Raw genomic sequence first — 24706 nt, forward strand, 5'->3', positions numbered from 1 at the left:
TCACTCTCCTTACATACCCTACCATTCCTGATAACATTACTACGCACTACTGCGCTCTGGTGGTCGTTCTGCCTGTCACAAAGAACTGCAATCCCGGTAATTTACCAAAAATGGTTCTGAGCACTATGGGACTTAACTGCTGTGGTCATCAGTCCCCTAGAACTTAGAACTACTTAAACCTAACTAACCTAAGGACATCACACACATCCATGCCCGAGGTAGGATTCGAACGTGCGACCGTAGCGGTCACGCGGTTCGAGACTGTAGCGCCTAAAACCGCACGGCCACTCCGGCCGGCCGGTAATTTACACACCCGCCGATGGAATGTACGTGCACGAAGTCATATTGACATCCGACCGTGTCTTCTGGTTGTGTTTGTTTGTTTGTTTGTTGTTGTTGTTGTCGTCGTCGTCGTCGTCGTCGTCGTCGTCGTCAGGCAGTATGTTAACTGGACAGATTTTCTTTATACACACATAAACACCTCTGCTTCATAGAGTAAGAATGTCGTTCCACGTGTCCACCCGTTCACTGTAAACAGCCGCGGCGTGTGCATTCAGACGGTTGAAACCTGATGCCGATACGCGGCGACGAGCCGACGGACGACTCACCGCCAGCTGTGAGGCCAGCAGAGTTGTGGGAGCGGCACGATTGTGGACCGGTGACACAGGTGTGTGGGCGTCCCGCGTGGGCGCGTCGGTTCGCGGCACAATGGGCAGCGAACGAATGACCTGCCCCACGGCGCGGCGCCGCCCTGCCCAGGCGGGACGCTATCGATCGGAGGCTGCGGGCGCAGCGCCGCCGTCGCGACGCCTGCCGCCGCTTGCTGTGCCGACTCTGCCCCTCCCCCCGCCTGTGCCCGTCGTTCCCCAAACGACGATACTTTCGTTCGTTAATCGAGAGGCGTATAGGAACACTTCATTCGGTTCCCGTCAAGCTGTCGGAGGAATGGCGCTCAGGTTTTTGATAACTGGCGGCTGAAAAAGCGGTGACACGGTGTGATGCGAAAAAGTAGGGATAGTCGGGATTTGCCCTCAAGATTCTTAACAAGTAAATTCAGATGGTGATACGTGTTTCAAAAGGAATGACCTTATTACAAAACTCCATATTTATTAAACTTCCTGGCAGATTAAAACTGTGTGCCCGACCGAGACTCGGACTCGGCACCTTTGCCTTTCGCGGGCAAGCGCTCTACCGTCTGAGCTACCGAAGCACGACTCACGCCCAGTCCTCACAGCTTTACTTCTGCCAGTATCTCGTCTCCTACCTTCCAAACTTTACCGGGTGTGAGTCGTGCTTCGGTAGCTCAGACGGTAGAGCACTTGCCCGCGAAAGGCAAAGGTCCCGAGTTCGAGTCTCGGTCGGGCACACAGTTTTAATCTGCCAGGAAGTTTCATATCAGCGCACACTCCACTGCAGAGTGAATATCTCATTCTCCATATTTATTGATAGAAACATACTACAAACGTGGTATAAATCGCAAAACGCTCACAAAAAGTTTTAGCTATATTATTATAAATCTTCCAGGTGTCCACCACCAGCAGCACGAATGACGTCTAAATCAGAGCTAAATTTATCACAAACTTAACACAATGTATCTGATTTTACACAAGTTGTGGCGGCTGTTATTCTGTCCTTCGAATCTTCTAGAAGGGGAGATAACACTATCCTTCACATATCTCCACAAAAAATAATTGCACGGGGTCACGTCTGGCGATCTCGGAGGCAAAGAAGTCGCTGCAGCGTCTCGGTATCCCCTGCGCCCTATCCCGCGTTGTGGTAGAGTGCCATTGAGAGACTGATGTATGTTGTTGTTGTCAGTGTGCTGGAGCTCCATCCTATTGGAAAATGAAGTCATGGGAGTTGTCCTGAAGTTATGGAAAAAGCCAGTTTTGCAGCTCACCCCAGTCACTTTGTTTTCCTCAAAAAACAAGGAACCATACACCTTTTTTAATGAAAAATAGCATAAAAACGTTCAATTTTCTTGAGTCCATTACGTGCTCAATAATACCGTGAGGGTTCTGGAGTCTCCGTATGCGAACGTTACTGCTAACGTGAAATGTTGCTTCATCACTGAAAATAAACTGTGGTTTGTTGTTGTTGTGGTCTTCAGTCCTGAGACTGGTTTGATGCAGCTCTCCATGCTACTCTATCCTGTGCAAGCTTCTTCATCTCCCAGTACCTACTGCAACCTACATCCTTCTGAATCTGCTTAGTGTATTCATCTCTTGGTCTCCCTCTACGATTTTTACCCTCCACGCTGCCCTCCAATGCTAAATTTATGATCCCTTGATGCCTCAAAACATGTCCTACCAACCGATCCCTTCTTCTAGTCAAGTTGTGCCACAAACTTCTCTTCTCCCCAATCCTATTCAATACCTCTTCATTAGTTACGTGATCCACCCACCTTATCTTCAGCATTCTTCTGTAGCACCACATTTCAAAAGCTTCTATTCTCTTCTTGTCCAAACTTGTTATCGTCCATGTTTCACTTCCATACATGGCTACACTCCATACAAATACTTTTAGAAACGACTTCCTGACACTTAAATCTATACACGATGTTAACAAATTTCTCTTCTTCAGAAACGCTTTCCTTGCCATTGCCAGTCTACATTTTATATCCTCTCTACTTCGACCATCATCAGTTATTTTGCTCCCTAAATAGCAAAACTCCTTTACTACTTTAAGTGTCTCATTTCCTAATCTAATTCCCTCAGCATCACCCGACTTAATTCGACCACATTCCATTATCCTTGTTTTGCTTTTGTTGATGTTCATCTTATATCCTCCTATCAAGACACTGTCCATTCCGTTCAACTGCTCTTCCAAGTCCTTTGCTGTCTCTGACAGAATTACAATGTCATCGGCGAACCTCAAAGTTTTTACTTCTTCTCCATGAATTTTAATACCTACTCCGAATTTTTCTTTTGTTTCCTTTACTGCTTGCTCAATATACAGATTGAATAACATCGGGGAGAGGCTACAACCCTGTCTCACTCCTTTCCCAACCACTGCTTCCCTTTCATGCCCCTCGACTCTTATAACTGCCATCTGGTTTCTGTACAAATTGTAAATAGCCTTTCGCTCCCTGTATTTTACCCCTGCCACCTTCAGAATTTGAAAGAGAGTATTCCAGTCAACATTGTCAAAAGCTTTCTCTAAGTCTACAAATGCTAGAAACGTAGGTTTGCCTTTTCTTAATCTTTCTTCCAAGATAAGTCGTAAGGTCAGTATTGCCTCACGTGTTCCAACATTTCTACGGAATCCAAACTGATCTTCCCCTAGGTCGGCTTCTACCAGTTTTTCCATTCGTCTGTAAAGAATTCGCGTTAGTGTTTTGCAGCTGTGGCTTATTAAACTGATAGTTCGGTAATTTTCACATCTGTCAACACCTGCTTTCTTTGGGATTGGAATTATTATATTCTTCTTGAAGTCTGAGGGTATTTCGCCTGTCTCATACATCGTGCTCACCAGATGGTAGAGTTTTGTCATGACTGGCTCTCCCGAGGCTATCAGTAGTTCTAATGGAATGTTGTCTACTCCGGGGGCCTTGTTTCGACTCAGGTCTTTCAGTGCTCTGTCAAACTCTTCACGCAGTATCGTATCTCCCATTTCATCTTCATCTACATCCTCTTCCATTTCCATAATATTGTCCTCAAGTACATCGCCCTTGTATAAGCCCTCTATATACTCCTTCCACCTTTCTGCCTTCCCTTCTTTGCTTAGAACTGGGTTGCCATCTGAGCTCTTGATATTCATACAAGTGGTTCTCTTCTCTCCAAAGGTCTCTTTAATTTTCCTGTAGGCAGTATCTATCTTACCCCTAGTGAGACAAGCCTCTACATCCTTACATTTGTCCTCTAGCCATCCCTGCTTAGCCATTTTGCACTTCCTGTCGATTTCATTTTTGAGACGTTTGTATTCCTTTTTGCCTGCTTCATTTACTGCATTTTTATATTTTCTCCTTTCATCAATTAAATTCAATATTTCTTCTGTTACCCAAGGATTTCTATTAGCCCTCGTCTTTTTACCTACTTGATCGTCTGCTGCCTTCAACACTTCATCCCTCAGAGCTACCCATTCTTCTTCTACTGTATTTCTTTCCCCCATTCCTGTCAGTTGTTCCCTTATGCTCTCCCTGAAACTCTCTACAACCTCTGGTTCTTTCAGTTTATCCAGGTCCCATCTCCTTAAATTCCCACGTTTTTGCAGTTTCTTCAGTTTCAATCTGCAGTTCATAACCAATAGATTGTGGTCAGAATCCACATCTGCCCCAGGAAATGTCTTACAATTTAAAACCTGGTTCCTAAATCTCTGTCTTACCATTATATAATCTATCTGAAACCTGTCAGTATCTCCAGGCTTCTTCCATGTATACAGCCTCCTTTCATGATTCTTGAACCATGTGTTAGCTATGATTAAGCTATGCTCTGTGCAAAATTCTACAAGGCGGCTTCCTCTTTCATTCCTTCCCCCCAATCCATATTCACCTACTATGTTTCCTTCTCTCCCTTTTCCTACTGATGAATTCCAGTCACCCATGACTATTAAATTTTCGTCTCCCTTCACTACCTGAATAATTTCTTTTATCTCGTCATACATTTCATCTATTTCTTCATCATCTGCAGAGCTAGTTGGCATATAAACTTGTACTACTGTAGTAGGCATGGGCTTTGTGTCTATCTTGGCCACAATAATGCGTTCACTATGCTGTTTGTAGTAGCTAACCCGCACTCCTATTTTTTATTCATTATTAAACCTACTCCTGCATTACCCCTATTTGATTTTGTATTTATAACCCTGTAATCACCTGACCAAAAGTCTTGTTCCTCCTGCCACCGAACTTCACTAATTCCCACTATATCTAACTTTAACCTATCCATTTCCCTTTTCAAATTTTCTAACCTACCTGCCCGATTAAGTGATCTGACATTCCACGCTCCGATCCGTAGAACGCCAGTTTTCTTTCTCCTGATAACGACGTCCTCATGAGTAGTCCCCGCCCGGAGATCCGAATGGGGGACTATTTTACCTCCGGAATATTTTACCCAAGAGGACGCCATCATCATTTAATCATACAGTAGAGCTGCATGTCCTCGGGAAAAATTACGGCTGTAGTTTCCCCTTGCTTTCAGCCGTTCGCAGTACCAGCACAGCAAGGCCGTTTTGGTTAATGTTACAAGGCCTGATCAGTCAATCATCCAGACTGTTGCCCCTGCAACTACTGAAAAGGCTGCTGCCCCTCTTCAGGAACCACATGTTTGTCTGGCCTCTCAACAGATACCCCTCCGTTGTGGTTGCACCTACGGTACGGCCATCTGTATCGCTGAGGCACGCAAGCCTCCCCACCAACGGCAAGGTCCATGGTTCATGGGGGGAGGTAAAAATGTAAAAAGATGTTCTTGCTGCTGCTGGTGGTGGTGGACACACAGACCATTTATAATAGCATACCTAAAAATTCAAGATTTTGTGAGTGTTTTGCGATTGATCCAATGTTTGTAGTATGTTTTTGTCAACAAGTATGGTATTTTGAAATCAGGGAATGCTTTCTGAAACACCCTGTATGTTGACACTGAGTTGGGCAGTTCAAAATAAGTCCTTACCAGCGTGCAGTGCTTTCAGTGTGTCACATTTATGGTGCCTGTGTTTCGGACATGCATCAGTCCGTGACTTTCTTTTATAGGTGATAATGAGGTATATGTGACAACAGAGTAAGATTTTGTGTGACGTCAGGCTGCCTCTGCCAGTTACGATTTGAGAGTATGCTCTATGAAAGCTTCAATACCTCTATGAAAGGTTGAATACTATTTTTATAACCGGTCTCTTAGTGTAATTTTTTCCATTCAACATTTTAATCATTACAGTATGAGAAATTGTACCAACTGTACTATTTTTAGATTCATATGGCTACTTATGATTATCCTATGGAATCCTAGTGAGAGTGATTGAAAGTGAAACAGATTTTATCAAAGATTTTGCATTTTAAATATAATTTCTAAATGTGAACCACATTCATCGCATAAACTTTTTACAATGGCAGTTAACTCGTATCATCGGAATACACAGTTATTACTAATCATGAACATTATGATCATAACAATTACACTTAATAAGACAAAGATACTAAGTGCTGCACACCTATGTATTGTACATACCATTTTTGTTTTGTTTAGCATTTATCCGCCCAACAGCGCCATCTCAAATAGAAGATGCTGAGTGTTTAACAGGCAAGGCGTATGGATTCCGCACATTGTTTCCATGATTGTGCGCTGTTCTTGTTACGTCAAAGCTGGTCACATTACATTCTAAGAATTTTAATACTTGATTATAACTCTGCATGTCGCATGTCATGTAAATGTGTTGAAACTTTACTCATTATATCCAAGACTTGTGATTAATAAACAAAATCACCTTCCTCCGTCTCCCAAGGCTTGGGTACTTTTTAATACGTAATTGAGATAACTCTTCGAATGCCCTTGTTGTATCTGAAAGACACATAAAGATCAGGTATGAAGAAAAGATGTGCTTTTTAATGTCACATTGATACGATTCAGATGGTGTAACGGTATGGCGGATGAGAATAGGAAACCAACTGCCTGCAATAATCCACACGGCCATGATCTCTCGTAGGTGATACACCAGTTTTAATTTCTCTGAAAGAAAGGAAGGTTAGAGTTGAACCTTTTGTTGACATTAAAATCAATTAGTAGTAACATAACTTCAGCTGGAGAATAATGCGAGAAAATGTAGACTGTAGCGTTGTTGAAGGAAAGAGTCCAGTGCTAACCTTAAGTGATTTTTATTGGCTTAGACGTTACTCTACAGTAATTCGCGCAGACACAATTTGTGCAGCAGACGGTTTAAACCTCAACAAAAAGGTGGTGATGGAAGCACTGGAAATCAGAAAGAAAAATACTAAGGAAAGTTTTGGGAGTAGTTAAAGAGCAAACGCAGCACGGAAGAAATCGTAGTAGAGTAGTTTCTACACACACTGAAAAAAATACTGTCGTGGTTAGGTAAAGAAGAATAGCTTTATGTGGTTACATCCAAGTCTCACAAAAAGACTGTTCACTTACTTCGGTAAATTAACTGTCCACTGGCTGCGCATTGCAATGTTCCGAGAAGCTGACTGGAAATGATGGGGCAGTGAAAATAAGCCAGGAATGATGGAGGATTAAAAATCTACTAGACATGGTCCAAACAAGAACTGGAAGGGACATGAACGAACTCCCAATTATACGACAAGATATTGAGAAAGGATTGCCACTCAGAAAGAAACCGCAAGTATCCAAAGGGTTTCATAACAAAACTAGAAGACTGGAATCGCTTGCGCAGAAGAAAGAAGAGAGAAACATCAAGAAGTGATTAGAGAAATGTGGAAGAAAAGAAAGAATGAACAGTTGAAATAACAGTACTCCATAATGGCTCATATGTAAAAGAAGAGAGAAGTGTGGAAGAAAAAAAGAACTGTACTCCAATGTGGCTCATACGTAAAAGGAGGAGGATAGTATGAATAAGTGGAATTTAAGAAATGTCAGTCTTCTTAATATCAAGCCATTTTCTCACAACAGTTTTGCCATATATGAGTCTACATCTAACAGAAACGAGCACAGGCAATGAGTAGTTTATGTTATGTAACTGTTTTTTCAGGTTGTTTTATGGACGTGTCATAGTAGTGGTTTGAAAATGATGCTAAAATACCACTGCCCCTATCTCGGTACAGTCATTGCTCTGATAACTGCAAAATCTATTTTTCTGCGGCTGGATGCACAGTAGTTACAAATCGTGACCTGCTAATGTCTACCTCACCTGTTTGGTTTCGTAGAGAGCAAGTAACTGAGGGAAGGCTCTTTGTTGTGTTTCAGGCTTGGCCCATGTGACCTCCAGGACCCTGTGTGGGTCAAGATGAGCGCTGCCGTCACTGGAGGCGCCAGTAAGAAACGCAAGAAAACTGACACCAAGTCCAGCGCCCAGGTGTAAGTATCGTTGCAGCCACTGTTACGTAATGGCATGTCATACCAATTGCGGACCATTTATCTACACTACACTTAATTTTCTGATGAGTTGTTTCTTCTTTATGCTAAAATGAGGTGTAGATGTTTTTAATATTAAAAAAAAAATAGAAAAAAACACCAGTAAACGAAAGGAAACGGAAAAATGAAAAGAAATATTAGCTACTATTTAGCACAACTTTTTACTGTCTTGCTCACTTGCCAAAAATACCGGTACGACTACACTACTACGGCTGTGACTGCTGATTCCCTTATTTTCAGCAATTATTTAGAGCTCTCCTTAGGCCTTATGCCTTCACTGTTCTTTGTTGTTTTAAAGTTCCTGTACCTGTTGACAGCAACTATTTATTTACCACCTACCCGCTTATAATTATTGATTGTAAGATTCCACATTTTCTGCCCATAATTCTGTGATAAATTTTGTGCAATTTATGACTTTTGATGTGTTGTAGTTCTTTAATGTACTTCCACTTTTGTTGTAGGAATGTTAAATTGATTCAGGGAGTTACCGTGTGCAACAACTAGACTGCTTGGGGTTTCAGTTGGTTTACGTAGGATGTTTCAAATTCATTTGTTTAGTGCCAGTTTTTCTTCCATTCTGATTTTGACTTACGTTAGTTTGTCCATAATATCTAAAGTGTTATACATAACTTTTGCATCTGAAAAGAAATTTAAAAAATGGTATATATCATGGAAGTTAAAACAAAATGTATCTCGTATGGAATTCACTGTTCAGAAGCACTAATTAACTACTTACAATAACTATGACTTGAAACTGTGGCTCACACATGGAAAAGTAACCATTCTGGTTTTTAGTGATTGCTATCTTCGAAATTTTGATAATTTTATATTGCAGGTAGTGTATGAATTAATATTTAGACTTACCCCAACATTTTTCAATTTGGCCAGATATCAAATGCTCTATCTAAGAGGTATTATCACATAGCATAGAAGTTACTCTTGGAACTGTGTAACTAAAAAGCCACCTCTGTGTAAAATTTCCTGCAGTTCTATGACATAGAGCAAACTTTCTGAAATGTGCTTCATTACATATAATATAAGCTTCAGATAAAATATAATTTAAATCATTTTATTATAATGACAAGTTACTTCGCCAAAAATAAAATGACCTGAAGAGTCATTGGCACTGAAAACCAGTTCATATTCTGAAAATGAGCTTAGCTTCACAAATGTTGGTACCTATAGACACTAGGATAAGGAAAAATTAAGCACTGTGTATTTAAAGAATATGTGCATTTGTCATTTCTCATTGTGTTAGCAAACTTAAAGCCAGCACTAGGTTCATATTCTGAAGCTGCAGAGTTCAGATTCACATCCAGCTGTCCTGATACAGGTTTCATGGTTATCCGAAATAACTTTAGGTGATTTCAAGGATTATTTCTCCAATAATCTTCAGATTTCTTTCTCCCAGCCTTGTTCTCTCTGAACTAGTTACACATTTCTGGACTCCTTGATAGCCTTGGGATATTAAACACTTCACAACAAGTTAACAATGTTAGTGTCATTCTAAATAGATCAAGCGAAGTGCGCTATTAGATACATGTTTGTCATTGGATATTTTTATGTAATGATTGCTCAGTAATTTAACTCAAAACTCAGTCAGATTTGCAAGTTACATTACTGTTGTTGCAATCTCCACCTCGAAACACACACACACACACGTACGTACGTACGTGAAAATTTGTGGTGTGTACCACACTGCAATTTTAACTTGGATTTATGGATATTTAACATGTGTAGAGATAGCACAATTTATATCTGAGAATTCTCCCTGCCACTTTTTCCCTTAAGAAAAAGGTAGACAGCACACAGTTGTAACTTGTGTTTGCAATGTACGCTTGTTTAAGTAGTAGAAAAAAAGTTACACTTGTCTGTTCCTCTTTTGCAAGGCTCATGTTAGCAGTCTACTGTTTAACTTGAGGTAACTGAACCAGAAAAAAATAATCTACCCATTAATCACTTCAACAGTGAAGGTTGGGGGAAGATGGACCATTTGACACCATACTGTAACAAGAAGATTGTATTGCATTGCATCATGTTTATACTCATCATGTTATTTATTTGTAATAGTTGTGATGTGACACCAGCAATCAGTGGCTATGTTTTATGTAAGAAAAGAAGGAATAAAAATAGAGTGGGCTGTTAATTAGGAAAAATTTGCTTCGAATGGAAGTGTCACTGGTGTGATGTAATTTTCCTGGACCTTTCTCTGTCACTTCAGTATTGTGGTAAAGTATTTATTAAATGCAAGTCACATGTTTTTCTCTTTGTCAAATGTTAGGAAATATTATCTCATTCATGGCTTCACAGTTGACAACACATACACTAGCAGAAAATAAAGTATACTCATCTACACACATGTGGTAATTAGTCACCTGATTTATGATAACAGATGGAGATGACCAAAGAACGAAGACATGTTCTTAACAGTGTCTTAATCATTGGACATTTTATGATTATGGTATTTCTTGTACAGGTGACTGATCCTGCAGATTGTTACGGAGGAGCTTTATAGTTTAGCGTCTGTCCCTATTCATGTGAAACAAAGTTTTTTGATTTAATAATGAAAATAATAAATTTTTGACAATATAACATAATCAGATTGATAAAAATATACTCACCAGGCAATGGCAGGAAAATGGACACATAAAAGAAGGTTATACTTCCAAGCTTTTGGAGTCAGTGGATTGTTCTTCTGGCAGAAGGGTTGAAGGGGAAGGAAGAGGGGTGAAGGAAAAAGACTGGAGAGGTTTAGGAAAAGAGGTACATTTTGGAAAAGGCACCCAGAACCTTGGATCAGGTGAGATTTACCAAACGCGATGAGAGGGAAAGTCTGGTACATTGTGAATTCACAATGCACCAAGATTTGCGGTTAAGATGTATTTTCATTTCGGAAACCGAACTGTACTAGGACGCACTTTCCACTGCTATTCAACTACTGAATCTCAGATTATATTTAAGATGTTAACAACCAACCATTTTGCGTCACTGCTGCAATCCCCCCCACCCCCACCCCCGCCCCTGTATTTAATCAGTTAGCTGTATCATGTATTGTTGATTAACAGTTGACTATAAATGTTTCAATGTCTGGATATAATAGTAATTACTTATTGTCAGTTGCGTAATGAAGGCTAACGATATCTGAGAGGGTTGGACATAATGAGGTGTGCACCATTACTAAGCTGAAAAGTTCATAGATGGTTCAAGCCCTGCTATTTTACTAGAAATAAATTGTTGAATCACAGTAATAGTCCTCACAGAGTGGCACACTGAAGGCTATGAATGTACTGTATGATACATTGTTGATATGTTCTTTTCTATCTTTCTTTCTGTAGTCTAAAGGGCTTGTCTGTGAAAAAAGACTGTTGGTGGCTTCATACTTCTTTGCATTTTATTTAAGAGATATCCTAACTGTATCTAAACCTATGACCCCTACTCTTCAAATTGTAACCATAGTGAAACTGCTTAATGGTCACTTAAATTATTTGCAAAGTTTGCACCACATTTAAGACAGGAAAATACAGTTTCAGAATCATCCGTTACTGGATTATTTTCAGCATGTACTTGTTTTGTTTGTTGTGGTCTTCAGTCCAAAGACTGGTTTGATGCAGCTCTCCAAGCTGCTCTATCCTGCTCTATCCTGTGCAAGCCTCTTCATCTCTGAAGTAAATCTACATCCTTCTGAATCTACTTAGTGTATTCATTGCTTGGTCTCCCTCTACAATTTTTACCCTCCATGTTTCCTTCCAATACTAAATTGGTGATCCTGTGGTGCCTCAGAAAGTGATGTGCCAATCAATCCCTTCTTCTAGTCAGGTTGCACCACAAATTCCTCTTCTCCCCATTTCTGTTCAGTACCTCCTCATTAGTTACGTGATCTACCACCTTATCTTCAGCATTCTTCTGTAGCACCACTTTTCAAAAGCCTCTTTTCTCTTCTTGTCTAAACTATTTATCATCCATGTTTCATTTTCATATATGGCTACGCTCCATAGAAATTGTTGTATCCTGCCTACTCGTCAAACATGAGGTGCCTAGGCAACCTGCTTCTCGGATCGCTAGACAACAATTCAAGCAGATCGTATTAATGAGTTTTTATTACAATAAGATATATAACAATACTTCACTTTGAGAAGTACAGATGTATCATACGCAAAGGGTGACTTGCAAATAAGTCTCTTCGGTGTATACAATGCTATGGCCAGGCGGCACAACGCTTATGTCCTCTTCGTGTAGAGGCTGCTACCATCGCGTTGTTGTCCTGGAGAGGGGTAGGTCAGCATGCAATTGACTGATGTTTCACAGCCTTCTCTGCTCTAACGTTCCCGGCCAGCGTGCCAGCGCTTGTCTTTACATCAGAACAGAAATACTATGAGAAAAGACTTCCTGACAATTAAATCTATACTCGGTGTTAACAAATTTCTCTTCTTCAGAAACACTTTTCTTGACAATGCCAGTCTACATTTTACATTCTCTCTACTTCAACCATCATCAGTTATTTTGCTGTCCAAATAGCAAAACTCCTCTACTACGTTTAAGTGTCTCATTCCTAATAAAATTCCCTCAGTATCACCTGATTTAATTCGACTACATTTAATTATCCTCATTTTGCATTTGTTGGTGTCCATTCCATTCAACTGTTCCTTCAACTGTTCCTCCAAGTCCTTTGCTGTCTCTGACAGAATTATAATGTCATTGGCAAACCTCAAAGTTTTTATTTCTTCTCCTTGAATTTTAATTCCTACTCCAAATTTTTCTTTTGTTTCCTTTACTGCTTGCTCAGTCTACAGATTGAATAGCATTGGGGATGGGCTACTACCCTGTCTCACTCCTTTCTCAACCACTGCTTTCCTTTCGTGCCTCTCTTGTAACTGCCATCTGGTTTCTGTACAAATTGTAAATAACCTTTCACTCCATGGACTTTACCCGTGCCTCCTTCAGAATTTGAAAGAGAGTATTCCAGTCAACATTGCCAAAACTTTCTCTAAGTCTACAAATGCTAGAAACGTAGGTTTGCCTTTCCTTAACTTATCTTCTGTGAGAAGTCATATTGTTAGTATTGCTTTGCGTGTTCCTACATTTCTATGGAATCCTAACTGATGTTTCTTGAGGTCGGGTTTTAACAGTTTTTCCATTCGTCTGTAAAGAATTTGTTTTAATATTTTGCAGCTGTGTCTTATTAAACTGATAGTTTGGTAATTTTCACACCTGACAGCAGCTACTTTCTGTGGGATTGGAATTGTTATATTCATCTTGAAGTCTGAGGGTATTTCGTCTGTCTCGTACATCTTGCCCACCAGATGATAGAGTTTTGGCAGGGCAGGCTCTCCCAAGGCTATCAGTAGTTCTAATGGAATGTTGTCTACTCCCGGGGCCTTGTTTCAACTTTGATCTTTTCAGTGCTCTGTCAAATTAATCACGAAATTTCATATCTCCCATCTCATCATCTGTATCATTTTCCAGTTCCATAATATTCCACTGAAGTACACCGCTCTTGTGTAGACCTCTGTATACTCCTTCCACCTTTATGCTTTCCCTTCTTTACTTAGAACTGGGTTTCCATCTGAGCTCTTGATATTCATACAAGTGGTTCTCTTTTCTCCAAAGGTCTCTTTAATTTTCCTGTAGATGGCATTTATCGTACCTGTTGTGATATATGCTTGTGCATCTTTACATTTGTCCTCTGCCCATTCCTGTTTAGCCATTTTGCATTTCCTGCTGATCTCATTTTTGAGATGTTTGTATTCCTTTGTTTATTGCATTTATATATTTTCTCCTTTCATCAATTAAAGTCAATATCTCTTGTGTTACCCAAGGATTTCCAGTAGTCCTCGTCTTTTTGCCTGCTGTATCTTCTGCTGTCTTCACCGTTTCATCTCTTGCAGTTACCCATTCTTCTTCTACTGTATTCCTTTCCGTAATGCTCCCTCTGAAACTCTCTAAAAGATCTGGTTATTTCAGTTTTCCAGGTTCCATCTCAGTAAATTTCTACCTTTTTGCAGTTCCCTCAGTTTTAATCTACAGTTCACAACCAATAAATTGTGGTCAGATTCCACATCTGTCCCTGGAAATGTCTTACAATTTAAAACATGGTTCCTAAATCTCTGTCATACCATTATATAATCAATCTGAAACCTTCTGACATTCCAGCTCTCTTCCACATATACAGCCTTCTTTCATGGTTCTTGAATGAAGTGTTACAAATGATTAAATTATGCTCTGTGCAAAATTCTACCAGGCAGCTTTCTCTTTCATTCCTTTCCCCCAGTCCGTATTCACCTGTTACTTTTCCTTCTCTTCCTTTTCCTACTGTCAAATTCCAGTCCCCCATGGCTATTGAATTTTGTGTCCCTTAACTATCTGAATAACTTCTTTTATCTTGTCATACATTTTCTCAATCTCTTCATCATCTGCGGGACTAGTTGACATATAAACTTGTACTACAGTGGTAGGTGTGGGGTTCTTGTCTATCTTGGCTACAATAATGTGTTCACTATGCTGTTCATAGTAGCTTACCCACATCCCTATTTTTTTATTCATTACCAAACATATTTCTGCCTTATCCCTATGTCATTTTGTATTTATAACCCTGTAATTATCTGACCAGAAGTCCTGTTCCTCTTGCCACCGCAGCATCTACTACAGTTTCAAACTTCAACCTCGAGACATGGGTAATTTGAGTCTGGAGTCTAATGTATTAACACTTGAGGGATCACACTTCTCATAATTTCACATTTGATTGCAGTACGAAGTGCCTTAATGAGAAGAGACGACGTGATCAAGAGAACACATTCTATGAAGAGCTGGCTGAGCTGATTGCTGCCAGCTTTGCTGACATGAACTCACTCTCTGTGAAACCGGACAAGTGCGCCATCCTCCAGGAAACTGTAACCCAGGCAAGTATATTTGCTTGTTCAGGCTACACTACATGTGACTTGAGTAGTGTTGATTATTTAGGGCAAACGTTTTAATCTCATATACAAATCTAGCTTCACGACATTCCTTCAAACCTTGAAAGTCATTTGACAATGTTCCTCTCTCTCCAGCTGCAATCTAATGAGAAATTTCAAGCATTTTACTTATTAAACTCAATGTATGAGGCCTTTTTAAGTAGACATGAAACGTTTTAGTCAGTAATAGTATGAGTGAATCAGAAGAAAGAAATTATTTTGTGTACACATTCATATTACAGTTACGGTATTGAACACTTACAGAAATGATCAGTTGTCCTTAGTTGACTATCTGATTCAGCTATTGACTCACAGTCAACCAAATAATTTTCAGTGATTTAATTTAAATAGATAATAATTTCAATTGGAAATTGAAGTGGTTCTTCGACTGTTGAATGAGACAGCTGTACTGAGCATCTGTACAAGAAATATCGAAATTGTATAGTTTTTAACGACTAGTGTCTACAGATACCCTTATGATTAAAAAGAGGAAGTCTCTGATCATATAAACAGATGAAGCATTTCTGTTAATAATAAGTCTACATTTTCCGAGAAATCTGTGATAGCTTAAAATAGCTTGGATACTCAAAAACTCCTATTGTTTGAAGATCACAGAAAACTGTCAGTTAAAATATAAAGTAAATCTGGCCAGCTAGCCTTGCTAATCTTCCAGAACTATCTCCTAACCCACTGAAAACTGAATAATTATTTACATGTGTGTTTGTTCCTCAAAACTGTTAGGATGCTTGCTGTAACCTCCAGAAAAAGCCTATGTTGCACACATGATTTCTGCACCTTCAAACAATTGCATGATACACTTTATTTTTCTGAAATTTCTGAGAAAGGGATGAAAAGAGCAACTGAATAGGACACATTCGCATGTTTATCAGTTTTAATTAACATTTTTTTATAGGTTGAAGTATCAAAATTGTAATGGAATTCTTGATGTCTCTCTTATGGGATCATGTTTTTCAAAAGACCTATTAACAGACCTTGAGAATTTCCAGAACTTCAAAATAGACAATTTTTCTTGTATTTTCTGACACATTTTTTTCTTATGTTTTGGAATTCAATTTTAAAAAGCAAACCTTTTAAAAAGTGGAGTTTTGACACCATTTTTGTATGTCAGTATCCTTTTTTCTCTTAAAGTGTAACCATTTACCTTTTCTGCTTTTATTGTTTATCAAGTTTTAATATTTATGACAGTCTTCTGGAGGCTCTGTTTTAAAATGGCTGAGCGTATTAGTGCTGTAACTGACCACTGAATCCAAATTTGCAACTCTTTTTCGGTTTATGTTGCCGTTGTTTTATGACAATTTATTATTGCATTATAATGTCCTGTAACATTCAGATTAACGATTCATGGCATCAAAATTAAAGAGAAATTATATTATGTGAATATGATCCTATTCCATTCATAGACCTTTGGGACCTACATTTTTTTGCTGGACGTATTATCGCATTACTGTCATACAATAGCCCAGGGATAGGTAGCCATTGAATTCCCCCATGTGCTTGAATAATCTACTGTTAAAACAGTATTGTATTTTTTATTTTGCTTGATATCCACTTATATTGGTTGACAATCAAACTCCACACTAATCTTAGTCATATTTATTGGGGAATTTTGATGAGGACTAGGTCCACAGTCTATTGTAATTATTGAATGAAGACATTTTGTATATGGCTGTTAAAAATATTTATTGTGATTGCAGTTTTGGCATTTAGTCATTGTTAACCATTGTGGGATGTTAAAACCCATCCATGGATTGACTTTATTCAATAATTCATGGAATAATATGAAATGATGGTATTTGGAGCACATCTTTAACTTCTGTGCAGCAAAGATTCAGCATTGCCTGTATGTTGTAATAATTATATTTGTCTTGACAGTTATTTGTAACGTAGGAGGTAGATAAAGCAGTGTTATCCTTTACTTTTCAATTCCGCATTTGTATTGTGTGCTGTATTGAAATGTGTCAACACTCGTGTTACGTAACTGCTTAATTTCTCAAGTGCTTTTTCTACTTTCTGTTTAATATTTCCCTAGTTTTCTTTTTTGTGCAATGGAATGTTGGTAGGGTTTCTTTTGTGTATTACTTAAATGTTTTTCATTGTTTATATACTTAGATTCGCTCAGTGTTGCTGACATATTTCGTCACTTGTTGAAAGTATCTCATTCATGCTAATTATACTGTTGGGCAATGTTAGTCTTTCTTTTTTTCGGTCTTTCTTTAAATGAAGGGCTTCTTTTGCACTTAGTCGTTTCAGCCTCAGTTATAGAGCCAGGTTTTCTTTTTCACCCTTACCATCTGTGGTTTCCATTTTGTTTTGGACTTCATATTTCTACATATTTACACTGGCTACTTACTTCTTACATCATCAGTCACATTTGTATGCACCAGGAGTCTACTACTTCAGTTCTATTATGCTGAAATCACCTTGCAATTTTAAATAGGCATTTGTCATATTAAATCAATTAATATCATCTCTCTGTCCCTTTTGTAAGTCATAATTCCCATGTGACATCTCTATAGCGCAGTTTCTTTCCTTCTGCAGAATACAAATTTTGAGTGGATGAAGAAGTAGAGTTCAATATATAAAGATGTCCTCCTTGTATTGCTTTGGTATGACAGTAGTTGTGTTCCTTGATTTTATTCCTTGTTCTCATATGTTGCCTACAGGGTGGTAATGAACTCTAATGGCAAACTTTGAAAAGTTACTGAGAAATATTTACTTGAGACATAGAATATAAAAGAAAAACTCATGGGCTCCAGTACATAAGAAATAAAAAATAATTTATATCACTTCATTTGAAATGTATCTTATACTTGCTCACAGAACTTATTCATTGGCTCATTGTGTTGGAATTCATCGTTTTTGTGCTTCATGCAGCTTAAGAATTGAGACAATGGAAAAAATATTCCTTGAAGACCAATCTGGTGTGTGATGGAAAATTAACTATTCATAATTCATCAGCTCATGTGATTTCAGTATGAAGAACAATCTTTGGATGCAATTACATGGACATATGCTGGTCACTCAAGAAGTAGTGCCCTGCATTTCTTTTCGTTGCAAAGAATTTAAAATGCAACTACACACATTGAAAACTACAATATTGATGACTGGCTTTGATTTTTCAATGCAATCTCTGTCCGTTTCCACAGTTTTAGTCCATCTTTTAACAAGGGCATGTATTCCAGTATGGTAAAACACATTATCCTGCTTCAGAAGCCATTGATGTGTGGATGTTTACATTACCTCTTCGTCTTCAAAGTGAGTCGCATGATGAGCTCCTTTTAGTGACCCAAACAGATGGAAGTCTGATGGTGATGACATGTCAGGACTGATCATGTGTGGGGCAAGACTTTCTATCCAGTTTTCCAATCTGTTCAGTGATGTGATGGTTGGTGTGTGGTCTTGCTATGTCATGCAAAAGAACAACAATCCACCGTAGCTTTTGTTGGGCGAACTTGCTGACGACATGCTTTAAGCTGTTTGAGGGTTTTGATGTATTGGACAGAATGTGTTGTACATCACTGTTCCTAAAAATCAACCAGAATCGCACCCTCTGGAGTCATTGCAGGCATTGGCCAGCCACTCCGTATTTCGTCAACCAATGGTGTTTACCCTTCAGCTTCATTATAGCTACAAACTCATCATGTAACTGTGCTGATATCCACTGTTGTGTCACCATACACGTTTCCATCTTTCATGAATGGGAATGGGTCTCTCACTTTCTGCATTCAAGAATTCTATCGCAGAACACACTCTAGATAATACGAACATCAATGTTAGTCATTTTGCGAGCAACTGCCATGCTGGCATCTGTAGAGGTAGAAGGTTACTACTGCAGTGGATTGGAGAAGCAGCTTTGTAAAATAGTGCCAAATTTGAATATTTCATTTTACAAAGTTTTTTGAGGGGAAAGAAACAGGAGGCATTCCTTTTTGACTGATGGTTGTATTTCTTCGTCCAGCATAACGAGCCTCAGACTCAGATCCTTTACACTTAAGGCTCCCTCCCAACCTTGTAGATTCATAGGAATTGTTTGTGGAAGCCAGAAAAAGACAACATAATGGCAGAATCAACATATATGGAACTCTGAACTCTCCCCATACTATATAGGACCATTTAGTAAATTAAGCGTTTGTTCAAAATAATATAATATTTCTATATGTTGAATATATGAATATTTCTATATGTTTCTATATGACAGGGAAACCCATTGTAAAAATGATGCATTGCAGTGTTATTGTAGCTCATTAATGTAAGCAATAATGACTGGTAGTTTAATTAGCAATGATACAAAACACAGTGCTCATACTTAGCAGTCTTGTTCACCAGTTATGATTCAGGCAAACTACATATTTCTGGGAGCTTATGGATGAGACTGTATTCACATAGACAAAAATTTACTATTTCTGCTCAAGTTTTGTGGCATTACTCAGTATATACTTCATCTATTCCTATGTGAATGATGTTATAGCTGTCAGAATATGAGTAATGAGTAGTGGATAGATTTGCATTTCATATCATAAACAATTTAGCATTGTGCCAGAGGCATCAAAGATCTTAACACGTCAGTGTCAAATTACAAAATAAGAAACCTGTGAAAAACTTGGATTCTTCAGATCAAACCACACCCTTTTCCAGACCTTGGTAGGTCATTTTTAGAAATCACATGCAAAATGAGTTTGTTGGATGGGAATACAAACATGTTCTTATTCTATCTAGTGTATTGTTTACCTAATGGTATTTCTTTCCGTTTTGACAGATACGCCGAATTAAGGAACAGGAGGGTGCGAGCAGTGATGCTATTCAGCAGGGTGAAGTTTCATCATCAAAGCCTACTATTCTAGCTAATGAAGTACTTGGTCCACTACTGCTGCAGGTAATGTGTCTGATTTGAATTTACATCATGCCTATGTAGAACATAAAAACAGAAAAATTGTCACTGTTCGTAGAAGTAAGCATAAAATATATTTGGAGCTCTGTAAAATTAAATAAATAATTGTGTGTGTGTGTGTGTGTGTGTGTGTGTGTGTGCGCGCGCGCGCTTGTACGTGTGCTTGTGTGTTTTTCATTTTTTATTATATTTATTTATGGTGTGTCCAGATATTGAGTTACTGTTTGCAAAATATATATGCCAAGTCTTAAATAAGAATTACATTAGAACACTGTTATCTGTTATGTGCGTTTATATTTTCATGGCAACAAACTCTGGTGAAACGGAATAGTGCAGGATCAATTTAACATTACTGGTGCCACCTTCAATCTGTTGTCTATGGTTCATTATGGAAAAATTTGAAAACAAATTGTTATATAAAAACACCAGTTCTTGTGTTCTTAGTTTACTTCCTATTAAATAAATCTGGAGAAACACTGGACTTGAGGCAGCAAGTAAGTCAGACATTTCTTGGACTGTGTTCCAAATGAGAAATGCAAAAAAAAAAAAGTGACAGTGAAACTTAGCCAGATGAACATAATTTAGGGAGACCTTTATGTGTAAATGTTATCCACAGAAATGAAGCAAGTACACAAACTGTTTATTGTGTATGCAGGAAGTGATAAATCTTAGAAACGAAGGCAACAGAAAAAAGTTTAGGAAATTTTTCAAACAATTGGGTGTGTCAACACGTGTGCTAATGTGGAACTTATTTTTCAAATATGAATTCTTCATTCAGCAGTGCACAATAGAGGAAACTGGAACTTAAAAGTTGTAATTATGAACTGTGCTCTTTAATTACATTCTGCCAGACCTACTTAATCATTGCAGACATATACAAGTGTCTATGTGATACAAAATCTCATTCATTTCTTGAAAATAGGAGTTTTTTCAAGAATAGGTTTGATCATCTTATGCTACTTACATTTGTGGGCACAAATTTGAATTTTTCCAATGACTTATGAGACATTACATACTATGTGCAAGATTTTCAATAAAAATTTTAATATCACCACACCAAAGAAAAAATTTTTCAAGTTGTTTATTTCATCTTCTGTTCTGGTTTTGTACCCATTGACCAGTGCCTCCCTGTTACTACATTGATATATATACTTTTTGTGCACCATTAAATATTAGCAACCATTTTCAGCTGAGTTATTAAATAGTAATCAGTTGAACTCAATAACTTCCATACAACATTCAGTGATGGCTACTTGTATTACATTGAGTAATGCCTGTAATCAGGCTATTTTGTAGCTGACAGTTTTACTTCACAATGGCTTTCAAAAACTTTGAATGCTGCAGTTGGTGGAAGTTTTTCTATTTTCTCATTTACCTGATGTTACGTGATCTAAACAATATGTGGATAAAGTTGTCGCTATGTATTATGTAAAATTGTTTTCTGTATGAAACATATGTTCATACTGTATGTATTTGCCACTTTATGATATTTATCACAGTACGTTTCTGCTCTTGTTCTATAGTGTCCATATGATGTGCTTAAACATTCGTGGTTTTGTTACAGGCTCTTGATGGATTTTTATTTGTTGTGAACAAAGACTGCCATGTGGAGTACGTCTCGGAGAATGTGGAGCAGTTTATTAAGTACACCAAGGAAGATATTCTTGGAAAAAGTATTTATAATTTCATGCATGTGGGAGACACAACGCGTTTCAGTTCCATACTTTTGCCAATTACTTCCACAGGTTAGTATGATGTCTTACTTGGTTGTACTTTTTCATTGTGAAACCTTGAAATCAGTTGTTACAGTTTATCTGCCTTTGTAATTTTGTAATAAAGAGTACTTTACTGTTATTAATGCTAATGACAAGTAGTGTCATGGGAGCTTCTGAGTATAAATCAATGTTTCAGAAATATTAAGGCTCAAATAGGCATCTGTATTATAAGAAAAAGAACTGGAAAAATGTGTAATGTGATACAATTCACCAAAATTAAAATGTAATAACCTGTTGTAATTAAATCAAACATTTTCCATGAACTATAAACACATAAGAGTATCACGTGAAGCAAATACAAAAGTTTTGTCTAAAGAACTGTAGTTCACATTTATAATATGTCTCTGTACAATGTTTTTTTTTTTTTTTTTTTGCCCAAAGTTTGGCCTCTGGTAATTTACATGAGTGGAGGAAGATGTAAAGTTATATTCCTCTCTGGTTTGTGGAAGATATAGAATTATCATGAATCATCAGGTATTAGAAGATACAAAATGTTGAGTTACTTCAGGGACCAGACCCTCATTGGAACCATTGGATATGTTTTGGTGTTAAACATACACTGTCCATGATGTAGCTTTCACAAAAAAAGGTTATTCATGTTAAAAATGGTCATGTGTTGCATATAGCACTCCCTTGATTATGTATACCACTGGGATGAGAGGCGTTATCAGTAATTTGCTTCAGTGATATGCAGACTATATTGTTGATGGACATCTAAAAGCTGCAGATACACACACAAACAGAAAGGAGTGAATGCAAATTTTGTAGCCAGAAAATTGTAGGTGAAACATGCATTAGTGACTCAAAACTTATGACCACTGCTTACTACTAGACAGGATACCTCACGGTTATGTTGCAAGCATATGACACAATATGGAAAGTGTGAAAGTAGAGCAAAGACAAAAGGCAACTCAATGGGGAAATCCTCTGGTACAGGCCACTTTGACAAATGGCAGAATGTTATGGCCAAGTGCCTGTGAACAAGCATATTGGAAGTGGTGTAGCTGGTCAACTGTTCACATGCTATTGCTGTGAGTGTCTGCAGCAAGTGGTTGAAGGATGGTGAAAACACGAGTAGGTGACTAGGTCTAGGATGTGCATGCCTCATCACAGAATGTAGGGGTTAGAGGCTTGACCACTCTGTGAAGCAGGATAGGCAGATCTGTGGCAGATCTGATGGCAGAGTACAGTCCTGATGCAGGTACAAGTGTTTCAGAGCACACTGTTCAGTGCACATTATTAAAGAACAGAGTTATGCAGCAGGGGAAATCCCTACATGCTCCCATGTTGATCCAATGACATCATAAATTCTGATTGCAGTGGGAACAGAATCTTTGAGATTGGGCTGTTGATCAGTGAAAACATCTCACCAGGTTGGATGAGTCACGTTTCTTGTTACAGCAAGTTGATAGTTGTGTGTAGGTACACTATCATCTCAGCTTCACATACACAGGCTGTTGAAGGTAGTATTACGCTATGATGACACTCACTTGGATTCAAGGAGATGTATATTAGTAATCCAAAGTGTCGTAGCAACTGTGGACTGCCTAAAAATTTGAGGCCCCCCCCCTGTCCCTTGATACTTGATGTCTTCCCTGACAACAATGTTGTCACAGAATTATTGAACTAGAATTCTGCTACACTGAAGTCACATTGATGTCTTGGCCTGATCTAAACCTGATGAAACACTTCTGGGATGCCTTAAAATTACTGCTTTTTAATTTACTGGGATTGTTTGAACTGCTTGTAGACATCTGGTACCACATAGCTCTTGAAGACTTCCAAGGGATTTTTGAATTCATGCCACCCAGAACCATTGCTGTGTTGCGTTCCAAAGATGGATCAACACACTAAAGCAAATGTTTACTGTTTCGGCTGATCAGTGTATGGTTATCATCCTTAGTATTAGTTAAAGTTGCTTAATATCTCTCACAAGGAAGCTGAAAGTCCTCCAAACTACTGCAAATGCCATGTTATATGGAAATTATGCCTTTTTCTCCAGTGTGTACTTATATTTTTATGCAAAATGTACCTTAATCAATGCTTTCATTTAGGTACAAAATCAGAGATGAAGGTCACATCAGATTTATTATCTGTTTAAGAATCTCACAATCTTGTCTTTAACTTGGTGACATTATATAAACATTTTTTTTTCATTTGTTTTAGCTTGGTCTGGCGAACATCAACCTCACAGGAACCGTACAATTAACTGCCGCTTGTTAATCAAGCCCCCAGATGATGCTGATGAAACTATGGAAGAGAAACAACAGCGTATAAGCAAGTATGAGTATATGCAGGTATGCATCTTGTAGACTCTTACTGAAATAGAGCATCAAAGATGTGTCACTGTTGTTAGCTGTGACAGATTAAAACTCCATGTTTTATTTATAGCCACATAGAGTGCGGCTGATTATTTATTGTATGCGGATATCCTCAGTTTTTATTCAACCATCCTTTACTTGTATTTTTCAGAGCTATATTCATGATACCTAATTTTGTGCACATAAATTTTACAACAGAGCATATTTCTCTTATCAGCCATTATTTACGATGACATTTATTGTAATGCTTATCCATAGTCAAATACAATAGTTTTATTGAAAATGGAAGTGAAATACGAATATTAGCAGTGTTTGTGGTAGTAGCTGTTATGATGAATAATTGCTGCAATTGTAAAGCCAGTTTCTTAGAGTGAGATAATAAAACATTAATTTTGCCCACCGTTATTGATTTGCTTTAATGTTTGCATTTTGATATTTCAGATCTCGTCTACGTTGCTTCCGTATCCAAGTGATCGTTCTGAGAGTGGTGACCTGAGTGAGTCAATCGATAGTAGCCCCTGTCTCATGTGTGTTGCTCGTCGTATACCACAAAATGAAAAATCTCTCCCCAACGCAGTTGAACAGTTCAGCATGAAGCTTGATGTGCATGGCAAAATAGTAGGAGTTGACACAACAAATATTTCACCTAGTTACTCGCAGTTTTTAAACAAGGTGAGGTACTAACAATAAGACCAGCAAATTTTTTTGTGTTCTGTGC

At 38.3% G+C, this 24706-nt stretch overlaps 1 protein-coding gene across 2 annotated transcripts in view; it reads left to right on the forward strand.

The window, feature by feature from the left end:
* LOC126260108 (nuclear receptor coactivator 3) overlaps positions 1 to 24706 on the forward strand; it is a 319207-nt gene that overhangs the window by 215017 nt on the left and 79484 nt on the right. For both annotated transcript variants that reach the window (XM_049957341.1, XM_049957340.1), the window contains exons 2-7: positions 7866 to 7976; positions 14779 to 14929; positions 19761 to 19877; positions 21457 to 21637; positions 23834 to 23964; positions 24430 to 24660. In XM_049957341.1, the coding sequence (XP_049813298.1) occupies positions 7866 to 7976; positions 14779 to 14929; positions 19761 to 19877; positions 21457 to 21637; positions 23834 to 23964; positions 24430 to 24660 (922 nt within the window). The remainder of the gene's footprint in view (positions 1 to 7865; positions 7977 to 14778; positions 14930 to 19760; positions 19878 to 21456; positions 21638 to 23833; positions 23965 to 24429; positions 24661 to 24706) is intronic.

The sequence above is a fragment of the Schistocerca nitens genome, chromosome 5 (assembly GCF_023898315.1).
Source record: "Schistocerca nitens isolate TAMUIC-IGC-003100 chromosome 5, iqSchNite1.1, whole genome shotgun sequence".
NCBI classification, from domain to species: domain Eukaryota; kingdom Metazoa; phylum Arthropoda; class Insecta; order Orthoptera; family Acrididae; genus Schistocerca; species Schistocerca nitens.